Raw genomic sequence first — 21,943 nt, 5'->3', positions numbered from 1 at the left:
ATGTTTATCCTGGCATGCTAATGCTGGCATCTTACATTACGGAAGATAAACATTCATTCTTTTCTCTCTCATCTCTTATATCTCTCCAAACCGTTAGCTAGTGGAGAAATCCAAACCATGATAACCTGCTGCGCTGCTTGGATACAGCTGCCCAGCTGTGGCTGGACAATGGGCATTGAGGGGTATAAGCGACACAAAACTATTAGATCACTCGTATGTGCCTGTGTCTCCATACGCCTGTATTGTAGGTGGTTCAGATGCTGCAGTAAGTAAATCTACAGCCTTAATATTGTTTGAGGTTGCATTATTTGATTTCAGTGGAACTAATCCAATGATCCCTGAAAGGAGTGGGAAAACTTTCATATCCGATTGAAAAATCACCTTCATGTCAAGATGTGCAGGCATTTCTTTCTCAGAGGGAGCCTCTACCCACAAGGAATGGGCAGTTACCAGATGGCTCAATAGCAACCTTATGCATGCCACGGCCCTTTTAAACAACCGCATGGGATCCTGATGGAGTTATCGTCAAAGCTTCTGCTGCAAATTGCGCTGGAACAACACTCCAGCTCTATTTGAAAGCCGCTAACGTGATGCGAGTGCTGCAGAGGTTTGTGTATCTCCTTGTGTAGTTCATGCCCTTGTCACTTAGCGAGCTAGGCTCCACCGAAGCCTCCGTGCATGATCACCTTCACGCCGTGTTGCGCTCCTTTCTTGATTGAGCTGGTCTCTTCCTGAATGATAATGCCCCCATCAACAAGGCATGGGTAGCGATCCAACAGACTGAGTAGAAATGACAATGATGCTGGCCGCGGGCCAAAGCCTCCTCAGCACCTACACATTATCCAATTGAGCGTTTTCTGCAAAGGTGGCGGTGACATTTTATTATGCCGCCATCAAAAACAGGAGGGCCAGGATAATCACTCAGGATTGTTATTTTAGCCGTGATTAGTGCTGACCTTGCCGGAGGAAATAGCCGCGCCAAAATTGCGAGGAAAAGTAAACCCTGCTATTGAGCAGCTGTGACTAAGAGAAATATTTACGCTGCTGCTTTAATTATTTTCATATGCAGATTAAGCATCCAGGGATGTTGTGGAGGGTAAACAGCCCTAAACAATATTTATCCAACTTTTTTATTCATAGATTAGCATTAAACTCCCTTTATAGGCCGGTATTCTAGATGATTAGAACACTGTGGTGAAATAGTGATGTAAACTGCATAAGTAAGGGTTTTTCAAGTGATAAGAAATAACTCCCAGACTTAATCTCTATGTATCTTCACACACTGTTAGCATATATATATATTACTTACCTAGCAGTGTACCGACGCAGGCCAGGATGGCCAGCAGGGCGGCGGTGCTGAGCCCAGGTGAAGGCAGCGAGGACTGCTGAGGGAGACACACCGCCTCTCGTTCCCAGTCCCACTCGCCCTCCGTCTGCTTGTCCTTCTCTTTCTCCCCGGCTCGCGCCCCTCCTTTCAGGCAGGGGCAGACGGACACGGTGACCGTCCCCGTGCTGGTGAGGCCAGACGTCCCGTCCCTCAGGACCAGAGGCACGTAGAGCGTCAGGGTGGAGGATGGGGAGCGGGACAGCGGCTGGAGCTGGGACAGCAGCACCAGGCTGGCTGTGGGGCCTGAAGGAAGACACGCAGCGAGGAAGACACTGGTAATTAGTCCACTGCATGCCGCAATTTACCATTTTCTCAGCTGAATGTCAGCATGGGGTTGCCCTTTATGAAAATTATGCCCCGACATACAAATGCAAATTTGTGATTCCAGTCAGCGGGTGACAGAGTTACACAAAGTAATGAAAGGAATGAATAAAGCAAAAATATCTACATTTAAATCCTGAGTGCTAGGTTATTTTTTTTTTTACTATTTTAGTGCACGCCTCTTATAATCTTACAACTTTCTCCACCTCTGCAGCTGCAGCGTTTCACACGAGAATAACGGTGATACTAATTTGAACTAATAGGTAAAATCTGCCGCAGTGGGCCGATAACATCTTCTCCTCTGTTGAAGCCACACTTCAGGATTTATGGCTCCCCAATGGCTGAAAAGCTTGAACATAAAGTCTGATATACTTTCACATTTCAAACCATTTTCCTAAATATTGTATTAGCAATGCACTGTCATTATATCCATTTGCAATGGAGTACAAAGACCCTCAACTTGTCAGCTCACACTGATCCTGGTTAATGAGCCCACAGGGTAGGTGCAGAGCAACGTCCATGCCTTCAAAGTAGTGAGTTTTATGTTGTAATGAATGGAACACATCTTAAGTTCAATTCTTTTAGATGCTGTGATGTTAATCAATAAATACTCACATGCAACTATGTGAAGGACACAGACAAGAAATAAGAAAGAATAAATGGCCTATATTGATTGAACTCCTCTTAATTTTGGGCTGAAGTAACATGGAGTACCTGCCTGTGTGGGAGATGTTTTGAAATTTCTTCTTAACTGAATGTTCAAGGCCACAAAAGAAGGCACCATAGACGTCATGTGGACAGTATTTAATTGCCAGGGATGGCTGAGCAAAGTCGTACAAATGTCACCAGCATGATTAACAAAAAGTCGCCTGTGATCCAAACCACAGATCAAACCATTATCTTTTTTTTTTAACAAATCAAATGATGGTGCATCCTTTCATCAGACAGGCTGTCCGTATGAGAACAGAACTGTATTGTTCTCCTGTTCTGAGGCTCTTCTGGTGACACATCAAAGGGGCTTTTGATTTCACATGTCACCGACTTCTCACTCCTGATCCATGATCCAATCGGTATGAGTTCAATCTTCGTGTTTCTGCCAGGTTAAAGAATAATTAGCGGGCTGGTCACCTGTTTGGCTCCACAGATATCCAAAGAGCTGTAATGGAATGTATTTAAAATCTGGCAGTTTAATGTGATATGTTCATAAGATGTCAGGTTAAAAATGGGAAATGCTACTGATGAACCCACAGTGACTGATGATCATTTCTGTTACGGTGTTTGGCTAGCTGCTAGAGGCTGTCACCGTGTTAGACTGTCTGAATATAGTTCAATTAGCGTCAAGTACTGCTGGCCCTTTTTGTTCTCCCATATTACAGCAATTTGTTTTCAAGCTTCCAACACGCTTAACCTGCTTTTTTATAGTTTGAGCAGGCAGTTAGCTAGCAATTAAGATATCTCTAACATTTGAACACAAAGGCCAGGGCTCAGCTGTCCACCTACATCTTTGAGAACAACAAGGTACAGCTTTTAGCTAGAGGAGACAGATGGCGGCGCAAAGGATGCCGCCTATGCCAAATTGGAAACCCCAGTCTTAACATCTGTCCCTAAAAAGTTTCATCGCTCACACCTTGAGACTGGAACCTCTGACCAGTAACAGGCTATTAGAGTACCATCCACTGGGGAAAGATAATGTACTTGAAACAGATCCCTCCAATTATAGGTGAGTATCTGGTTGTTAAAGACCCTAGTCGTGTGAGTTTCGGGAGAACACCATCTACATGTGTTCCTATAGAAACCTCAACTCTCCACCCTTCAATTTGAACTGAAGTAGTAAGGGCTCAGTGGCAAGACATCTCCAAGAAACCCAACAAGTCCAGATGCCAAGCTTGTGTTTTGGATGTGAATGGACTGGCAGTGCCCTCCATGGCAAGAGAACTAGTCAGGTACTGACTACTACCTACTACTTAAGTTTAACATAAAAATAATAATTGTTGCAATGTGACTAGTTAGCCTGGTGGTAATTCATCCACTGACTGATCACCATAGTCTTCACTGTAATAACTGCCCCTCTGAGAAGTTTGACAGATTCAACTCTGCAAACCCACTCGGCTCTGTGGAGTTCCTTTTAAGCCATGTAATCATGCATGCAATCAAAGTCAGCTTGAGCATTTAACAGCTAAAAAGATGTCTAGAGGAGTTGGTGAAGGAAAATAGTAGTCTTATTATTAAACCTGTAATCAAGTGAAAATCCAACTAGAAATGAATGATAGTGTTGCTTTGTGCCCGCTGGGTGTGTTAATGGGTCAACCTTGTACTTGGAACTGATGCTATGAACTCTTTACTGCTGCTAACGTGAATTCAGGGGATTCCAAACCAGTTTGTGGTGCCCTGCTTTCATTTGCGTTATTGCCCTCACTTGCAAATGTGCAACACCAACAGGCTTCATCAGTTTCTGTACAACAGTCGTTGCTGGTGGCAGCGCAGCAAGGACAAAAAAGCAAAAGACGAGGAAAGGGGAAGAACACTAGCCAGTGTAATCAGGGCTGAGCTGAGCTGTTAATACTGAAGCTTTCAAAATATTCAAAAACTTCAGCTTTGCATGTTTTATTCAGCGTAACTATGAGGCCTCAAGGATGCAAACATTGTGTCCTGGTGCGAAACACTGACTGAAAATACAGTACACAGTTTGTTTACTAGAAAACTCCCTAGGTGATGTATAATTGCAAAGAAAATATATTTGTGGACCAATTATTTTGTTTTTGTGTAAAGAAGTGCGAATATAATCCCAGAAAATGCACTGCACGTTGGTTGGGGAATGAAGAATAATTTATTATTTGTAACATTTGCTTACATCAAACATTACGTCCTTTAATTACGGCGGCAGACGTGAGTCAAACGGTATGTTTTCGTCCTCGTACGTGTCTATGGCGACATGTATGTGGCGTGTATTTGTGCAGGACAAAGGGACACGGAAAGCAGCAGCCCACAGACAGAGACTGCACCAGAAACAAATGCTAAGTAGCCCAATTCAAATCAGCCGGAGTGAATTAAATGAAGCAGCTCTGATCTCCTCAAAAGCTTTTCAGCGGAGGCAGTCGCCGAACGTGGTGGTGGAGAGGAGAAGATGGATGTAGAGGATACGGGAAGGCAAACAAGAGGGACGAACAAAAGAGAGGAGGATAACAAAGCAAAACAATGGGGCCACCGGAGTTGGGAGATGGATGGCAGAAGAGAGAGGCAGAGACCGAAAAAAAAAAAAAAAGAGGAGGGGGAGTTGGGGAGGCGGGGGGGGGGGGGGGGTTTGAGAGGAGGGAGACAAAGATGGAAAGAGAAAGGCTGGAAAAACATATATATAGGATTAAGAGCCTCGAAAAGTGGTGTGTGTGTGCGTGTGTGTGGGAAGGGGAGGGGAGGGGGCAGTGTTAGCTAAGGGAACGGAAAAAAAGGAAATAACAAGAAACACACAGAGAGGGAGAGATCGAGTGCCTACCGCCACTGTCCCTGACGCTGAAGTTGAGGGCAGCACTGGACTCCGGAGGGATGCTGAAATACACAGTGCTGTCATTCCCTCCCTCATCTCTATCAATCGCCCGCAACACCTGCACCACCTGAAACACAGAGATAGAGAGCACAGGAGAGGGGGTGAGGGGGTGAGCGCGAAATGTGTTTGTGTGCAGAAGGGAAGAAAAAAAATAAAATAAGGGAACGGGTGGGGGGAAAAAGACACTTACACAGAGATGCTTTTAGCTACAAACCATTAGCCGACGGCGGCAGGAATCAAAACAAGGCAAACAATTAGTACAGAGACACGAGCGGGCTGTGTCTGATACTCGCGCACCACATAAATAACTGACGAGAACTGGCTCCCACAAGCACAGTTCAGTGTTGCTTTTCAATTTAATAATGGCGCCGGCGCGAGTCTTTGTTGGCGGCCGTAACTAAAATTAATCCTTCAAAAAGCCTAAGCTAATGGGTGACTTCTTTCTCATGTGAGGCGTTCTTTCAGGAGCGCACTTCGAGTGCTAGTTACGAGGCTGCGAGCGTGGATGAAAGGTGAAGGATGCTCCCTGAGTTAGTGTCTCCTTGAGAAGATTTGCCGTGTACAGCCGCATTAGGTTATCAGCTGCCACGTCTTTTAATGACTTGTCACACGGAGGCGGGCACGCACAACCACGGGCGCACTGGAACATGACATGGTTTTTTTTTTTTGTTTGTTTTTTTTTTCCTTGGACTGTCTCCCGCTCACTCAAATAGCAGCACTCACAGGACACCAGCATGAACATCACAGACGAGACAACCGGCGCCGTTGCCACGGAATCACAGATTCGGTGGCGGAAAAAACAACAAAGACACGAGACACGAGGAACGAAAACACCGGCGAAAAACAACAGATGGGCCACGGCGCCAAATTATAGTGATGGGATCAGCGTGGAACACTGACGCTGGAGGAGAGGGAAAGAAAAGAGGGAGCAGAGCGCGGCTTCCAAGGAGAGATTGACGAGCAAAGAGATGATTTCTATAATTGAGATGGGATCAAGAAAAGAAAGCTGCGACGCACAAAAAATGGGACAAGAACACAAATAAAGCATGAAGGTTGGCGGGGAAGGAGGGAGACAGTCTGGGAGGAGGCTCCAGTTTAATTACAACATGAATAGCCTGCAAGTTCTGATAAGGATTCACCTACCTTTGTGCTGAATGCTGCCATACAGCTTGGTGTGGCTGCACTCTATATGCTCATCATAACCATGAATAGACCATGGCTTTGTGCAATATGCATCCTGATTTAAAAGAAGCGTGTTTTGATGTTTCTTTGTGTTTCTTTGTGTTCCACATCTCCGTTTGAAACGGGCCAATCTGACAACATGACCTTCTTGATCTAATTCCTGCGGCGACAATCTAATGCTGTGTTTAGAGACCGGTTGTTGGTGCCGCATGATTTGCACACACAACATGAAGTGCAGCATTTGCATACGGAATTTATCATGAGCGCTTGTACGGTGCCATTGAAAGAGAGAGTTATGACAGTGAGACTCAAGCACGCACACACCGGTAAGTTGATGAAATCGCTGCACCGTTCGGCATTTGATTCATTCCGCGAATGTGGTCTCTCGTGGTATGTTATGCAGCCAGCTATAGTTATTGTTCATCCCGAGTTTGTTGGGGCTGTCCTCATATTTTCCTCACATTAATTGCACTTTTTGATGTTCATTGGCGCACACAGTTCATCCTTGGCTTCTGGATTTGTTGTTTGATTAAATACCAAACGTGACCAGTTATTCCTTCCAGTCCTGCACACACACTGCGCAGTCAAAGAAAACGCTATATACTATTCAATATATGCGCTTAAATGCATTTGGTTACCTTGTTTATTTTGCATTATTGTTTTTCTTTTTAACTGAAAATCCAGGATTTTCTAGCATACTTTGATACTCACATCTCGAGAATGTTTAAACATAAAATGACTTTAGCATATGACAGAATATTACAGAAATTCATATATTCACGCTGTAAATGTAAGTTGTAAGGGCTAACCCCCTTACCTCCTACATTAAACATGGATAAATCTATGCAAGACTGCTGTCTCTGTTAAAACAATTTTAACAGAGACAGTATGGATTGAATGTAAGAGTAAGAGAAATCAATGGACATTAATATCGACCGAAGACTGAAAACGTGCCGATATTCACCGGAGCTGCTGTCAACTCCACTTGAACCCTCCAACCCAAAGCAGCAGCGCTGCATACAGTGTGATTTAAATCACAATGCCATGTTATAACTGATTGGTTCAGGAACAAGACATGGTTCCATACACCTATCAGGCATAACATTATGACCACCTTCCTAATATTGTGTAGGTCTTCCTCCAAAATGGTTGTAACTCATCAGAGACTGGACATGGGTCTTCTGAGGGTGTCCTGTGGTAACACAATGTGGTTAGTGGGGTCTTTGGGTCCTATGGGTTGAGGGGAGGGGCCTCTGGGGATCATCCCACAGATACTTGATCAGTTTGGGATCTAGTCGATTTAGAGGCCAGATCAACACCTTGTGCTGTTCTTCAGGTTTTGAGTTGTTACTAAAGCGCCTTTGTGTGTGTGTGTCTGTGTCAGGCTGCATCCTGCTGCCATCAAGGAGTGTCATTGCTCCTGGGTAAGGGGTGTCTAAGTAACATCCAAACAAATGTTTCCCTTCAGAACATTGTACTGTCACAAGATGGTCCATGTCATTCCTTTCTCCAGTCATAATGTTATGCATGGTCGGTGTATACATGTCACCAGTCATCCCAGACATCACTCTCTTTTCCTCACTTCCTCTTCCATCTTTCATCATAGGAACCAGGGGAACGAGGCTTACTGGTCTTCCGGCAGGGATCCATCTCCTCATTCCACACCTCACATCCATTCCCTTTGAGCCCTCTCATACCTTCTCTGTGTTCAATGCCCATTGTTTAGAATGTGATAATACCCACGCCCTTCACAATGTTGAGGAGTGGCCCGAGAGCCTCGCAAAAAAAAAAAAAAAATCGCAAATGCTGGAATTTGACAGCCCATGACTTTAACTTTTCTTGTGAGGCTTTGGTGCTAATGGCGCGTCTACACAGAAAGCGTTTCAGCTGTGGTTTTCAGTCACTCACATGCTCGTCTGACAGAACAGATGCATGTCTACTTTAATCAACCCAGCTGTCTACATTGGGGTACGATTTACTCGCGCTGCCGCAAGTCCACTTTCCTGCTTTCTTTACGTTTTTAACTGCAGCGCCTGTGTGTTTGGCTCCGAGTTCTCCCAAAACGCAGCTGACCGATTAATGTGCCACGAGCGCCTCACAAGTCCGCACACACACACACGGAGCACAGAAGCTGCAGCTGTGTAGACATGACTTCAAATCTTCCTGACAAATAACAGCCTTAAACACTGCTGACAACATTTGAAAGCACCTGAACTGAGAATTGAGCAGCGCCAAAACGTATTTGCGTGAACTCGTCCCAGAGGCGAGCGGGGAAATAAACGCAGAACTTGTGACGCGTCAAAATACATTTTAGGGTACTGTAAAGAAAAGCGACAAACGGACTGCGCTGCCGTACTCTGGGTTTGTTACGTCGTATTCAAACGAAAGGTTTTCCCAACATCTGAATGGCGCCATGCCTCTAGAGAAAGTATTTTTCCACGCACAAAGCCTTTAAATTTTGGTTGTGGAGCAGAATTCTTCAATCATTCATCAAAGTTCACTTAACACACTAACCTGCCCGACGGAGGATGAGTCACACATGGCCGTCGTGTACTGCCTGTCCAGCTCGGGCGCATTGTCGTTCAAGTCTAAGGTCTCCACTGCAACCAGGACTCTGGACACCTGGCTGGGATTGTCTGAAAAAGAGAGCCAAGAAGTTAAATATCAAAATATAGCCTTCAAAGTCTCACACAGGCAGCTGTCCCTGGAAAAGCACACAAATACAATTGTAGAAAAACACAAGTTTGTATACTACACACACACACACATAGACAGTTTGCACTCCATTAATCCTATTCAATTGTCCTCATAGGCACAATCAAGCATTTCAGTTTCCGTCCAACAAACTTCAACAACGCTCAGATCACATTAGCGAGCACACAATTGGCTAAACAAACAGTAGCACATTTGGTTTCATTTGGCTTATGTTACAGCTCACAGGCTCCCAGCTGGAGTGCAACTGATGCTCCCATAGCAGTCACATTTTTCCACATCAAACTGTTCCATTCTTAGCCAGGCGCCTCGCTGTGTCCAAAATGTGCGTGTGCATGTTTTTAACAAAGGGAGAGAAGAAGCAGTGGAGGGATGAAGAAACTCAATCCGTGTGCCGCAGCACAAGGGGCGCAGTTTAAATGGATTGGAATAAGGTCTCCCACCCCTCATTCACATGTCCACGCACGCACTCGAACACGAAGGGCTCGCAGCCACGCTTGAACCGCATGAAAGTCGGCCTTAGAACATTCTTCTGAACGCTCACCAGTGCATTTTAAGCGGCCGGGACACAATCTGGGCGCCCTAGCACGCGTCATTTATCCAGGCAGGCAACAGTGCAACACAGCGGACCGCACTACCTGCAGACCGAGACACATGCACACGCACACATTTCCATACACCTCCACACCATGTTCGCAAACCAAGAGCAGCAGCGGTATTGTGTCACGGATGACAGCCACTGGTTCCCCCTCGTCGAAAAGCCGAAAATGAGCTCTTGCTGTAATGCCACTGGGTGAGCTGGCCTGCCCGTGGCCATGGCAGGGCTCCTACTGTGCTTTATGTCAACACGGGCTCCAACAGCCTGTTTATTACATAGAGCTCATTATTCAAGACAGGCACTCACGGTGTCTACCAACACACTGCTGCCACAACACACCGCTGCCACAGGGAGCCCTGAGTAGATTCTAAGTAAAGATTAACTTTGTCCAGAGCAAGACTTGGCAGCAAAAACAACTTCCCCATCCCTGCACACAGCAGACACTGGGCAGTCTTCTTCAACAATACTTTTGACTTCTACACTGCATGGATTTATTATTTATTTATTTACTCTAATGACTTGTCACCTGCCAAAAAAAAAAAAAGCAGCTACTGGAGCCAAGCCAGGACTTAACAGGAGGCCGGAGTTAATTTTAATACGTAGCCCACACTAAAGACAACGAGTTGTTTGTCATTGCCTTCCAAAATTAGCCTCACATGTCTGAGCGTCGTCTGAGCCGCCACCTGGCACCAGCAGGAAGACATCAGTTGCGAGTGCTTTTAAAAAACGCGGCGAGATGATTCCTGTGACTGGTTTCTGATGTGCCACCGCTACGGTTCATGTTCAGATTCATTTAGGGCAAACAAACAAAACAAAACCTTGACGATTGTGGTTAAAAGAACAGATTACTGATGGCAAATGGCATGAAAAATCAGATTCTAAAATAATATCACACTTCTTCAATCTTCTGAAAGCCATATTGCTTACGGTCATAGTAGGAAAAGCCAATGGAAGGTCAGGTGAGCTTAAATTTTAATTATTTGTCTGGACATGTAATTATCCTAGCTTAAGGACATTTTATAAACAGTTGGCTGAGGTTTAGTATTTGACTTATTGTAAAGCAATGTCTCTGCGCTATAGGCTTTTACAAGTAACAAGAAACAAACAACCGAGGAGTGTGTCACATGTTTGCACCGGGTGCCCTGTTGCTTTATTACAACAAACATGAAATGTCACGCTGCTGTAAATACTCACCGGAGCCCTGCATCCAAAAATAGGCTCTGGCAAATTTGGTATTTACTCTTGTGAGTAGCTAAAAAATTGCAGTATCCAGCTGTTTAAGGAGATGACTTGGTCCTTTTTAAAGATGAACATCTATTCTAGCCCAAACAGAAATGGATGAACTGTGGACTCAGAGCCACAAACATGACGGGGAAGACGGCATCGATTGAGACACTGTTGGTTTTGGGCTTTTCACAGGATTAGTGGATAGTATCAAAAGTACACAGTATTGCCGGCCTCGTACTATAAACCAAATCACCCAAACCTCAGCACGTTAGTTTGGTTTGTCACATTACCATAGTAGTATAAACCAATAAGGCATAACATTATGACCACCTTCCTAATACTGTGTAGGTCTCCCTTGTGCCTCCAAAACAGTTGTGACTCACTGGAATATGGACATGTGTCTTCTGAGGGTGTCCTGTGGTGTCTGGGAACAGAATGTTGTTAGTGGGGGCCCTATAGGTTGAGGGGAGGGGCCTCTGTGGATCAGGCTTGTGGGGCGGGGGTTGCCTGGTCTGGTCTAGGTGAGTGGTACACATCCACATGGATGCCACATTACTGTCACAAGACGTCAATGTTCATGTTCATCATCAGTGGTCATACTGTTATGCCTGATTGGTGTATGTTCTCTAACATCCTTCAAGTACCTACGTCAAAGCAGAAACTATGGTTCCCAAGGGAATCACCAAAACAAGTTTCTGTCTAAATGAGTAGACTTGCTTCACAGGTTAAATCAGCCTCTCTCGGTTCATTAAAATGAATGAAGTTATTGACCAACGCCAGCTAAAATCTGCAGAACAGGCATTAAATTGTGCTTTCGTTCTATTCACTTAGGATGTCTTTCCTAAATGATAGTGTACATAACCTGTGAAGTGCCTCTGTGTTGGCCGTAACTCACTGAAAGGTGTTTACCATTCATCTTTGCGATCACATTGGATTTTAACACAACGCTCGTCGATTTGCTGCTCCTCTGCCTCGCGTCCAGTCGAACCCTTACGAGAACAGATCCATCGCGGCATCAGATAACTCCCACAATAAAGAGCAATTGATTCTCAGGATCACTCTAACAAACTGTCCGCGGCGCCAGGCGGCCATCCCCTCGTGGCTTGGTGACTCCAGAGCTAAGCCGCTTAGTGGACTGCATCGCACACTTGATACTGTGCTTTTCACACGGTGCACAAGATACAGTTTAAACCTCTTGCTCATTGGTGAGTGCAGGTCTCAGAGGTGTTTGTTTCACAAATGAAGAAGCTACAATGACATCTAAGTGTTGAGTGTTGTGCTTAAAGGGACCTCTGACCTCTCTGGGTGGCTATGACCGTGATGTTGTGCCAGTGGTCGCGTTCCCGGTCCAGTTCCATTGCTGTGGTGATGAGGCCGGCGTCCGGGGTGATACGGAACAGAGCTTCGGGGTCCGACTGAGGGTCAATGGAGAACCTGGAATTGAGAAAATGCGGTCAGAGGAGAAAGATGCTTTGAGAGAAGAGGGGTGCGTGAAATGAGGAAGGGGCAGAGAGGAATACAGAGAGAAGGGGTGAGGCAAGTGGAAACGGCAGAGGGGCGCAGAGTGAATGAGGCAGACAGGGCAAGTGTGTGAGGTAGCGATAAGGAAGTCGGCATTCAAATGGCCAAAGAATTAATATAGGGAGATTATCGCCAGCGATAGGAGCTCTTTTGAAGTGCCACCGATTATCTAAATATCTCTGTGAAAATACCAGCTATCATTCCTCCCCACACACTCCCTCTTAGCACTTTTGCTTTTTAATTGGGACACACTCTTTTTTTGTGGTTGTTACGGGCAAATCGCCTGCCTCCTTCCTCAAACTATTCAAGACAAAACCAACAGCAAACACAAGTGAAAGCATGAAACCTAGAGGAGTCGGTGTTTACTGTCTAACCCGAGAGAACGCTGTGTGGGCATTTCGCTGGCTCATAGTTGTTTGGTTAGCCCTTAGTGCTGTGTTTTGTTTCTTTTTAGCTGAAGAGCCCAGTTTGAATTTGAATCAAAGATAGACTGTACTGTATGTGTCTTACTTGGAAAGGTTTGAGCCAGGAAACAGAAAAAGATCTCCTCTGAAATGCTAAATAAATGAATGGATGTTTTGTCTTTTTCCGACTAAAACTCCTCTGTTCTAAATGAAGCAAAGCTGTCAGGACTTCATGAATATTTGGAAAACAGGATTATTTGCTCTCCAGCTGAGAGTGAGATGATAACACTGATACCACTGTCCACAGAATATTAAGCTGTAGCTACTAGCCAGTTGGCTCAGATTGGCATAAGGACTGGAAACCGTAGAAAGGTGAAACTAGAGCTCACTGAAAGCTAACTGACATTTTAAACCTTAAATAATGTCATTTCAATAAACGTCTGTCGCTATCTATCGCCAACTGAGGTGACACAATTGTGACTAAAACTATGACCCACTGATGAAAGTACTGCAAAATTTAAAATTTTGCTTTATTACAAATAGGATGTAGGTGTTGATATTGAAAGAAAAACAAATGTCAAAGGAAGTTTTTATAACGTAGGTTCAGGAACAAAACCGCGATCAATGTCTTTCCGATAAAGGCTGTCTCTTAACCCCCACTCTCTTCCCTCCTTTCTCAATCCCAACCCTCCCCATCCTTCTCTTTTCCTCACTTCCTCTTCCAGCTTCCATTTCACATATCGGGGGAAGCAAAGAGCAGATGTTCCTGAGATGTGCCCCCCTACCACGAGTCCTGCTCCCTGGGTTCCCCTGCTGGATGAAGGCCATCATCCATCAAGTCGTTCTACCCTTCTCATCCCTTCCCTTCAACCCCTATCGTCCCTCCATCTATTTCCCTCACATCCTGTCTACCAATAAACATATTGCTTCAGTCATCAGATAACAGCGTATGTGTTGCTGCTAAAGCAAACCCAAGATTTCCTTCTGCTGCAGCTTCACATTAAAAGTGTTTAACTGGCAAAACAATTATGATGAAGCACTTTTTTTTTAATTTTTTTGCTCAGAGCGCAGTGCTATCACTCCTCAAAATGTCTACAAAGCAAAGACAGCGGCCATTGTTGTCTTTTTTGATCTGTCTGAAATATTGCAGGGAGGCTGTGAGATGAACAGGTGATAGACTTCCGCTGAGCCTTGGTGTTCATTCAGTGTGGTGCAGAGTTAAACTAAATCAGTGGCACCAAATCAACCAGCACTGGCTCTTTAACATTTGGTTGGACTTTGTTGAATAGGAGGACTGGGGTCTGATACCATACCTGATATTATTAGTCAGACCAGTGTCAGGGTCTACAGCGCTGACCCGACCCACGGTGCAGGCCGGCGGGCAGTTCTCAGACACGTCCATGTGGTATCTGGCCCTGGAGAACCTTGGCGGCTCATCTGCATCCAGGACTGCTACTCGGATGGAAGCCCGGTCTTTAAAGGGGCCACGGCGTAGGAAGCGAGGGTCCACTATGGGGTTCAGGACCTCCACGGAGAAGGAGTAGGAGCTCCGACTCTCATAGTCTACCGCCTAGGAAGAACAGAGCAGGAAGGTGAGTTGGTCGCATAAAAACAGTGGGAAAAAAAAGGTTTATTGCTGAAGTACATTATCATATAACGCTTAGACATTTACATACTGTGAAATGAGTAATGCTGGCAGTTTGTAACAGCAAGAAATTATGCAAATGTCCCAAACATCAGATCCAATATTCAGTTTCTGTGCTTTCATTTGGTCTAATTCTCACTCTAAATTTTCCACAGATGACTGCTAAATTACATATCAAAAGATGAGAGACAGCAAATAATGAATTATTCCAACAGATAACAGCTCGCAGGCTGGAGAATGGTCACATCCAAAATCAGCTAAGAATAATTTAGAGTAAATAATACCACGGTTTCCTTCGGTGTTGGCTTTTTTTTTTTTTTTTTTTTTGGACTTTTGAAGTGGCACTTTTTAAAGGCTGCTGTGGGTGGATGCTTGGATGGTGACTTTTGTGTGAAGTAGGAAAAGACATTCATGAGGTGTTCATGTTACAGCATTGCCAATGAGCTTCCCGACACTCAGAGAAGTTGAAAGGATTCTTCAGAGCTCAGACGCCGAAGTACCTACATGTTGGGATGCAGGTTTGACATTGCCTTGAGATTTGGAGATTTTTGACATGCAAAGACATATAGCTGAGAGATATATAGCTGCACAGTTTACAGCCATGAAATTAAATGCTGCCGGTCCATTCGTGGGAGTTGGAAGATTAGTACTGCTCACTGCATGCAGAACAGATAGACATACGCATGTGCTATAAAGAGCTGGAAAGAGGAGTTTATCTGGCTCTTAAACTGTTTGGAGAAAGCAGTGTTGCCAAATACACCCAGGACCATGTTGGTGTTGGTGGGTACCTGGAAGATACTGTGCTTTGTTTAAATGTTGCAAACATGTTGGTAGGAGTAGTTTCAGGCCTCGTGACGTGTGGGAATAAAAGCTGTTTTTGTGAACATGCAGCGTGGAGGTGGCCTAGGCTCGGCGAAGCAGCGCAAATTGTCAGCTGCATCGTATATCAGCCTGTGATCCCGACACATCATTTCCATAAACAACAGAATTTGCCATGATGAAAGGGAAAACAAAACCATTCTCCCATTTTTCATAAAAATGTTTCCCTTGTTTAGATCATCTTCTCCATCACCATGGCGACCCCTCTATCACCATGGAGACTTGCACCTGGCTATGAGGAGCATCGAAAATTCCTTTGTATCCTTGCATCTACACAGGTGCGGGAGATTTCATTTGGGATAGGGGCTCATGCCCCAGTGATTGTTTGTTACAGAGAAGTTATGAAGCCTATTTGTCTGAGCGGTCCGTGTGATTGCGTGCCGCTCTCCTGCCGGCGCGGAGCCTCTGAAGCGAGGAGATAGCCTCTGATCTGGTTTGCCGAGATGATTGTTAGCGAGGGCACAGGCGCACACGAGTAATCACATACATCAACTGTCTCACGCGCGCACTCTGACATACACCTTCTGTTGATTAAATTCCAGAAAAGCAACACGTTTGGGTCTGGTTCAAAATACCTGTTTGAGGCATCGTGTGTGTGTGTGTGTGTGTGTGTGTGTGAGTCAGTGAGTGAGTGAGTGAGTGGGTTTGTGTGTGCAAGCACAAGTGGTTCCTTTGAGCCTGTGGGCCCTCAGATCCTCTGTCAGGATGTGTCCTTAAAGTATGAATGCATATGAATCATCACAGTATGATTGGCACAGAGTACCATGTTGGACGGAGGATAAATGGGCTCCTCTCTGGCTATGCAGAATTTTTGCCGTGAGATTCAAACACACAGGCAAAAAAAAATTAAAAATCATAGGATCCCACCAGCAGAGGGAATATTGATATCCTCTCTTTCTTTCCTTTCTGATCTCTCTCTTTCTGATCCTCCTTCCCCTTTCTTGTCTCTGAGCTGTAAACCAGCGTAAACTGCTTTGCAGAAAATCAGCAGTTTTAGAAAGAGGTTGAGATTGATTAAAAATTATGCAGAGAAACGGTGGATTGAGAGACACTGAAATGTTGGCAATCCGGGGGAATATTCTGCAGAAAAATATAAATAAACAAGAGGAATCGTCACGGAGGACAGGGAGATGGAGCTGGTGACAGAGTGTGTGTGTATAAGAGGGGTAGATGGAGGGGAAAGGTGCTCTAAAGGGGTCCCCATTACAGAGAGAGAGAGAGACAATCTGTCTGAGGAGGAGAGGTGTCACTTACACTGTGAGCACACACTCATCACCCCACCGCCCTGCCTCCATCCAGCACTCCATCACTCCACTCCCCCTCCTCCACTACCTCACACACTCCATCACCAAACTCCCCAACCCACCCGTCCCCATTTTCTTTTCTTTCCTTTTTCCCCTGCTGTATGTGTGGGACCGAGCGTCGGCTCTGACAAACCTCAACGCACACTCATCCTTCCCCCTCACACGCCCTAATGGGAAGCACTTATCACGCGGGGACGACGCGATCGTTCTTCAATTGTTCGGCGTTTTTTGTCTTTTTCTGTCTCGTGAAAAATATAAATCTTGCTCATTTTTTTCCCCCTTTAGTCCTTGGTTGTCTCATGTAGAGCGTAAACACATCAAAGGTCGACTTAAAGCTACAGCAAGAGGACCTTTGAGGCTGTAGGTGCAGATGTCACCGATATCTCCCAACAGGATCGTAGGGTCAAATTTTGATTGAACAAATTTACTTGTTTCAAGCTACAGAAAGATACACGTTGAAAATGATTCCCCTAAGATTTAATAGGACAGAACAGTGGTATGAGAGCAATGTAGCCACTACTCGAAATTCCTACCAGCTGAAAGAGAAAGTAGCGCTGACCTCATTTACCCTGGATCTCCACCTTCACTGAAGGCACAGCCCTATTCGCACAGGATTAGTTTTACCTGGGGATCTGTCCGTCTGTGATTTGTAAAGTAAAAATTACACCGCGAATTACCTTCCATAATCTGTGATTCTGAGGTGAGCTTTTACTTCTGTGTGACTTTTGTTGATTTTCACCCTTTTTCTGCCTCTTGTCATTAAGAATTATGAAGGATGTGCTATAATTCAAAGTCTGGACGGACGTTGGACCTCGAAGTCGAGATGTCGCCGAACTATTCACCCGTATAGGCAGATGAAATCATTAAATCAATCATTAATGTGTTCACTGGCAAAGGTGGAGCTAATTTAAATGCTGCCGGGTCGTTGGTAATCTCTTCCCTGGGATAAATAGTATCAAAAATATATTTTTTTAATCATCCTATATGATTTGCAAAGTAATTAAAACTGCCTCTGACACAGTGGAGTGAGACGGAAAGTAGCAGAGCCTCTGACAATGCGGACTGTGATGACGAGCTGTTTGAAGTGTTAACAGTAACTTATCAAGGCTGCATCAGAGGTAGTGAGGGCTGACAGGACGGGAGATATGAATGAATGCTAAACTCCAGGCGTACACTCATATTTCTGCTAGTGCAGTCTTTATAGTCTTGCTAGTATCACTGCACACCCTCAGCCTGTCATGCTCTTTACTGTCCGCCTGTCTCTCTGCACCAATACCCCTAAGAACGCTCGCGCGCAGATTCGACTTGGCAGGTGGGTTGTTCAGCATCTTGGAAAACTTGCCACAGGTCTTCTGAGGATTTAGATTCTCTCCGAGCGTTGGTTCTCTTCACGTAATCCCAGACTGAGTCTATGATGCTGAGATCAGGGCTCTGTACGTTACATATCATTTGTTATTGTCACCGAAATTAGCTCTTTATGACTCTGGATCCATGTTTAGGGAAGTTGTTTTGCAGCAGAATGAAACCTGGACCAATCGGTCGCCTCTCTCTCTGATGGTATTGCACTACTTACCATATAAATAGACTAAACCTTTTGAACATTAATGTATGTCTGGGTGGCGTGCAGTAAATTTGTCCCATATAACTCATGTTTATCCTAGAATGCAGTGACTGCAAAGTTAGATTTTCTCTATAAACATGAATACAACTCCTGCTGCTGCAACCAGGCTGAAGAGGCAACGGAACAAAGAGATGGCACATGTAATTTATTTGAATTCAACCTCAAAAACAGTGAATTAAGCTACTTTTTAAACACACACTCCTCTATTTCACATTGCATTTCCTACAACGATGAAAGCAATTATTTGTTGGGACGTTCAGAAAAAATTAATCTTCTCTGGGCAAACCAAGCAATTTGAAGACTTAACCCTCGGTTGTATTTTCAGACTTTTTGCTGATATTCCTCCACTTATCAAAAAATAATTAGCAATATGACAATGATTTTAGTTGACAGGCTGTGTCTTTGTAGCCCTTGCGCACCCCTTCTCCTCTCAGCGCTAGCGTCCTCTTGCCCCCCTCCTTTCGGTCTTCGGTCACCTTCTCGTGTCCTGTGATGAGATGCTCTAGCGGTTCTTTCTGAAATTCAAATTTCAGTACAATTTCCCTTTCAAATTTGCTTCACAGTTAGCAGAAATTAATTAGCCGACCTGCATGCTAGACTGGCAATACATAATACATCCCTTCTCGGAGAGGTCGACCCGTAGGCGTGCGTTAGTGTGTGTTAGAGTGTGTGCGTGTGTGTGCGTGCGCATTACAAGAACAATACATGTACATGACTGCAGGGTGAGGCTTCAAATCACAGAGGTGGTGACTCTCCTTCAAAGTGCTGTAATTGATTGCAAGCTAGATTCTCCATGCACGCCTTGGCTCACCTACCAGCAGCGTGTGTTTGAGGCACAGTGTGGATGTGGATGCTTAGTGTGTGTGCAGCGCCCCGCTGTCCTTGGCAACTTGAGCTCCTTTTTTATTTAGATTTTGTGCATTCTAAATCAAGATCATACATCACATTTGTCTGATGACAAAGCTTTGGACATTTTTGCCAACAAGCACAACTGCCGAGTTGAGAGAACAAAGACTCTTCTAAATCTCCCTTTTGACTTTGTTCTTGGTCTACCTCCTTCCCTTCCTTCTGTCACTTGTCTCTTGTCTGCTGTCTCTGTATTATTTCACTCTCAGAGATCCCCTGTCGCTGTTGTCTTCTTCTTCTTCTTTTTTTTAGGAAAAACCATATGAGCAAGACACTGGTCTCCTTCTCCCTCTTTTTCCCTCTTTTCTCTCCATCTCTCTCTCCCCTTTCCCTCTGAGGAGATTAACACAATCTCTCCTCGGCGTGAGAAAACAAACACAGATAATCCTGAGCGCGCTGCTGGCGTGTGACCGAGGATTAGCCAGCCGTTTTAAGTGAGAGCATATGGAAATAATAACAGCAAAACTGACACATGCGTGAGCAGTCTTGTCCCCCAGGTAAGAGGAATGAAAGGCGCACAAATAGCAGGCTTACACAGCTCACAGCACCCCGAAAACATCCCACCTCAAAAGGGAACCTCCTGAGTCGGGATACCACCAGATTTGTATTAATAATGCTGTGACAAGACTAGTGTTGCGTTTAGCGATGCCACTTTGTTATTACGCGTGCTGTTTAATAATGTCTAGTATTCTAGTTTGTTCTGCTTTACATCCGTGGTTATAAATGCAGCTGTAATCCTGACACTCTGGGCTTTTTAATAGAATAATGAACCTGTGTCCAGCAGATGACGCTGGCTTTCTAATGGCCCCGCTGTGTATTTTGACTTTTGAGGAAACCGTCACCGGCAGCCACCAGTCAGGGTCGCCATTAGCGGCCCCTCTGGCCATTAGGGGGCACTGCGGCAGAGCAAAGTCAAGGAGTTTCTATGCTAATGCTTCAATTACCTGCTACTTACACTGTGGACTTGTTCACATGCTGCATCAAAAATCTATTAGCAGCAATATGTACATTCATTAGCAGCGATACGTAATAAGCAAATAGGTGGAGTGGAGCAAATCCAGCCGGTCAGGGAGCAGAGAGGAACCAAATAAAGGCCATGGAGTAAAAGGGGGAGAACTAATTAAAACAAAAGGTTGTTCTGTTTCATCACGTGGCTGCTTGCCTACCTGCTTGCGCCTTGGTTTTGTGCATCTTCACGCGTGCACGCGTGAATATGAATGAGGGCGACCTGGGCCGACTCAGAGCCACAGTCAAACAACACGCACTGTCTGACATGGCCTCCAGACACAAAACAGGGAGAGGACGAGGTGAGGGGCGAGCCAGATATGGAGCGGGGAGTGTATATATAAATATATATGCGTGTGTGTGTATGTTGAGCTTGTGTGCCTCTCCCGCTGCATTTGGACGCGTGGGGGAGATCAGACAGGGGAGGAGGGAGGGTAACGAAATGCAGAGAGACAGCAGCCGATGATGAGAGGAGGGGGGCGGAGACAGGGAGAGGAAGGGGAGAATGGGAGAAGGAGAGGAATCTTTTTATTGCTGGGGGTCTCTGCGGGACTGACAGTAAATAAGCAGTGATAAGCAGCAGGCGGCTCCAGTCGGCACCCAGACTTGCAGGCTGTTAATGACCCAGCTCGCCCTTCCGTGGCGGAAAAAAAAAAAAAAAGAGGCTCTCTTTCCCTCCCTCTGCTCACAGGCATGTCTTCCTTGGTCTTCATCTGTCTCTCCGTCTTTCTTCTTCTCCCTCATTTTGCCGTCACACATTCTCTCTCTGTCTTATCTCCCAAATCCTTCCTCCAGCTCTCTCTCGACTCTGCTTCTCCTTAATCTGCTGTTAACCCTCCTGCAGCTCCCACCTACCTCCCATCCGACACATCATTCTGAGGTGGGGACGGGCGCCGCATCCCTCTCCACCCTCAGACGAGCAATCGTGCCTCTTCGCAGCTCTTTTCCCTCGCTCCCGCTGTTTAAACACGGGGACGCGTGAGGTCAAGTGAGTTATATTAATGCGTCCCCGTGCGCATATCTCTCTGTGGTTCGTTGGCGCTCACGGTTGGTTTGCGTCTCGGTTTCTTTCTATCCCCGCCTCTGTGTGTGTTGTAGATCAGCAGTTAAATAGATTCAGCCCACAGCGGCGAGATGACCAGCAAGGTCAAGGCCGACTCTGTGGCAAACACAAATTGTTCCACTCTGAAATCCTTCCTCCTCAGGAGGCGTGCGGACCATCACGCGCCCCTGCTAAAACTCCTCACAGTGCAAAATCCGTCCGACTCTGAAAAATGGACACGTGAGTCCTTATTAATGCGACCTAAACGTATTCACGCGTGCACACACACACACACACACACACACACACACACACACACACACACACATACACACAATGGCAAGGCTGTGTTTTTCTGTTTGTTTAACAAAGTGGAAACTGAGGGGGAGCTTAGTGCTAATTTTACGCTTCATTTGTTTTAATTCTATTAGAGTTGTGGCCTATCTAGCATGTTTTACATTACTTGTGCGCGGATTCCCTGAAAGCCTAAACCCTTTTCAACCCATCCGAGTCGATTTCTTTCACGACGCGTCAAGAGTTTGCTGTCGCACACCTACCCGCATCCCAAATCCTAAAGGCTGCACCTGATTGAGCACACGTGCAAAGAGGTGCATTGCGGCGTCTGTTCATTCACATGTAACCCCTCGT

General features: G+C 45.4%; 1 protein-coding gene across 1 annotated transcript in view; it reads right to left on the bottom strand.

Moving 5' to 3' along the window:
* The window catches only part of LOC125010662, a 141,560-nt gene that overhangs the window by 10,679 nt on the left and 108,938 nt on the right, over positions 1–21,943 (bottom strand). Inside the window, exons 7-11 of the mRNA XM_047589423.1 lie at positions 14,207–14,463; positions 12,266–12,402; positions 8,946–9,067; positions 5,199–5,316; positions 1,310–1,630 (exon numbers count right to left, since the gene is read on the bottom strand). Coding sequence (XP_047445379.1) covers positions 1,310–1,630; positions 5,199–5,316; positions 8,946–9,067; positions 12,266–12,402; positions 14,207–14,463 — 955 coding nt within the window. The remainder of the gene's footprint in view (positions 1–1,309; positions 1,631–5,198; positions 5,317–8,945; positions 9,068–12,265; positions 12,403–14,206; positions 14,464–21,943) is intronic.

The sequence above is a fragment of the Mugil cephalus genome, chromosome 7 (genome assembly GCF_022458985.1).
Source record: "Mugil cephalus isolate CIBA_MC_2020 chromosome 7, CIBA_Mcephalus_1.1, whole genome shotgun sequence".
NCBI lineage: Eukaryota > Metazoa > Chordata > Actinopteri > Mugiliformes > Mugilidae > Mugil > Mugil cephalus.
This window is presented reverse-complemented; position numbering and strand designations above follow the sequence as displayed.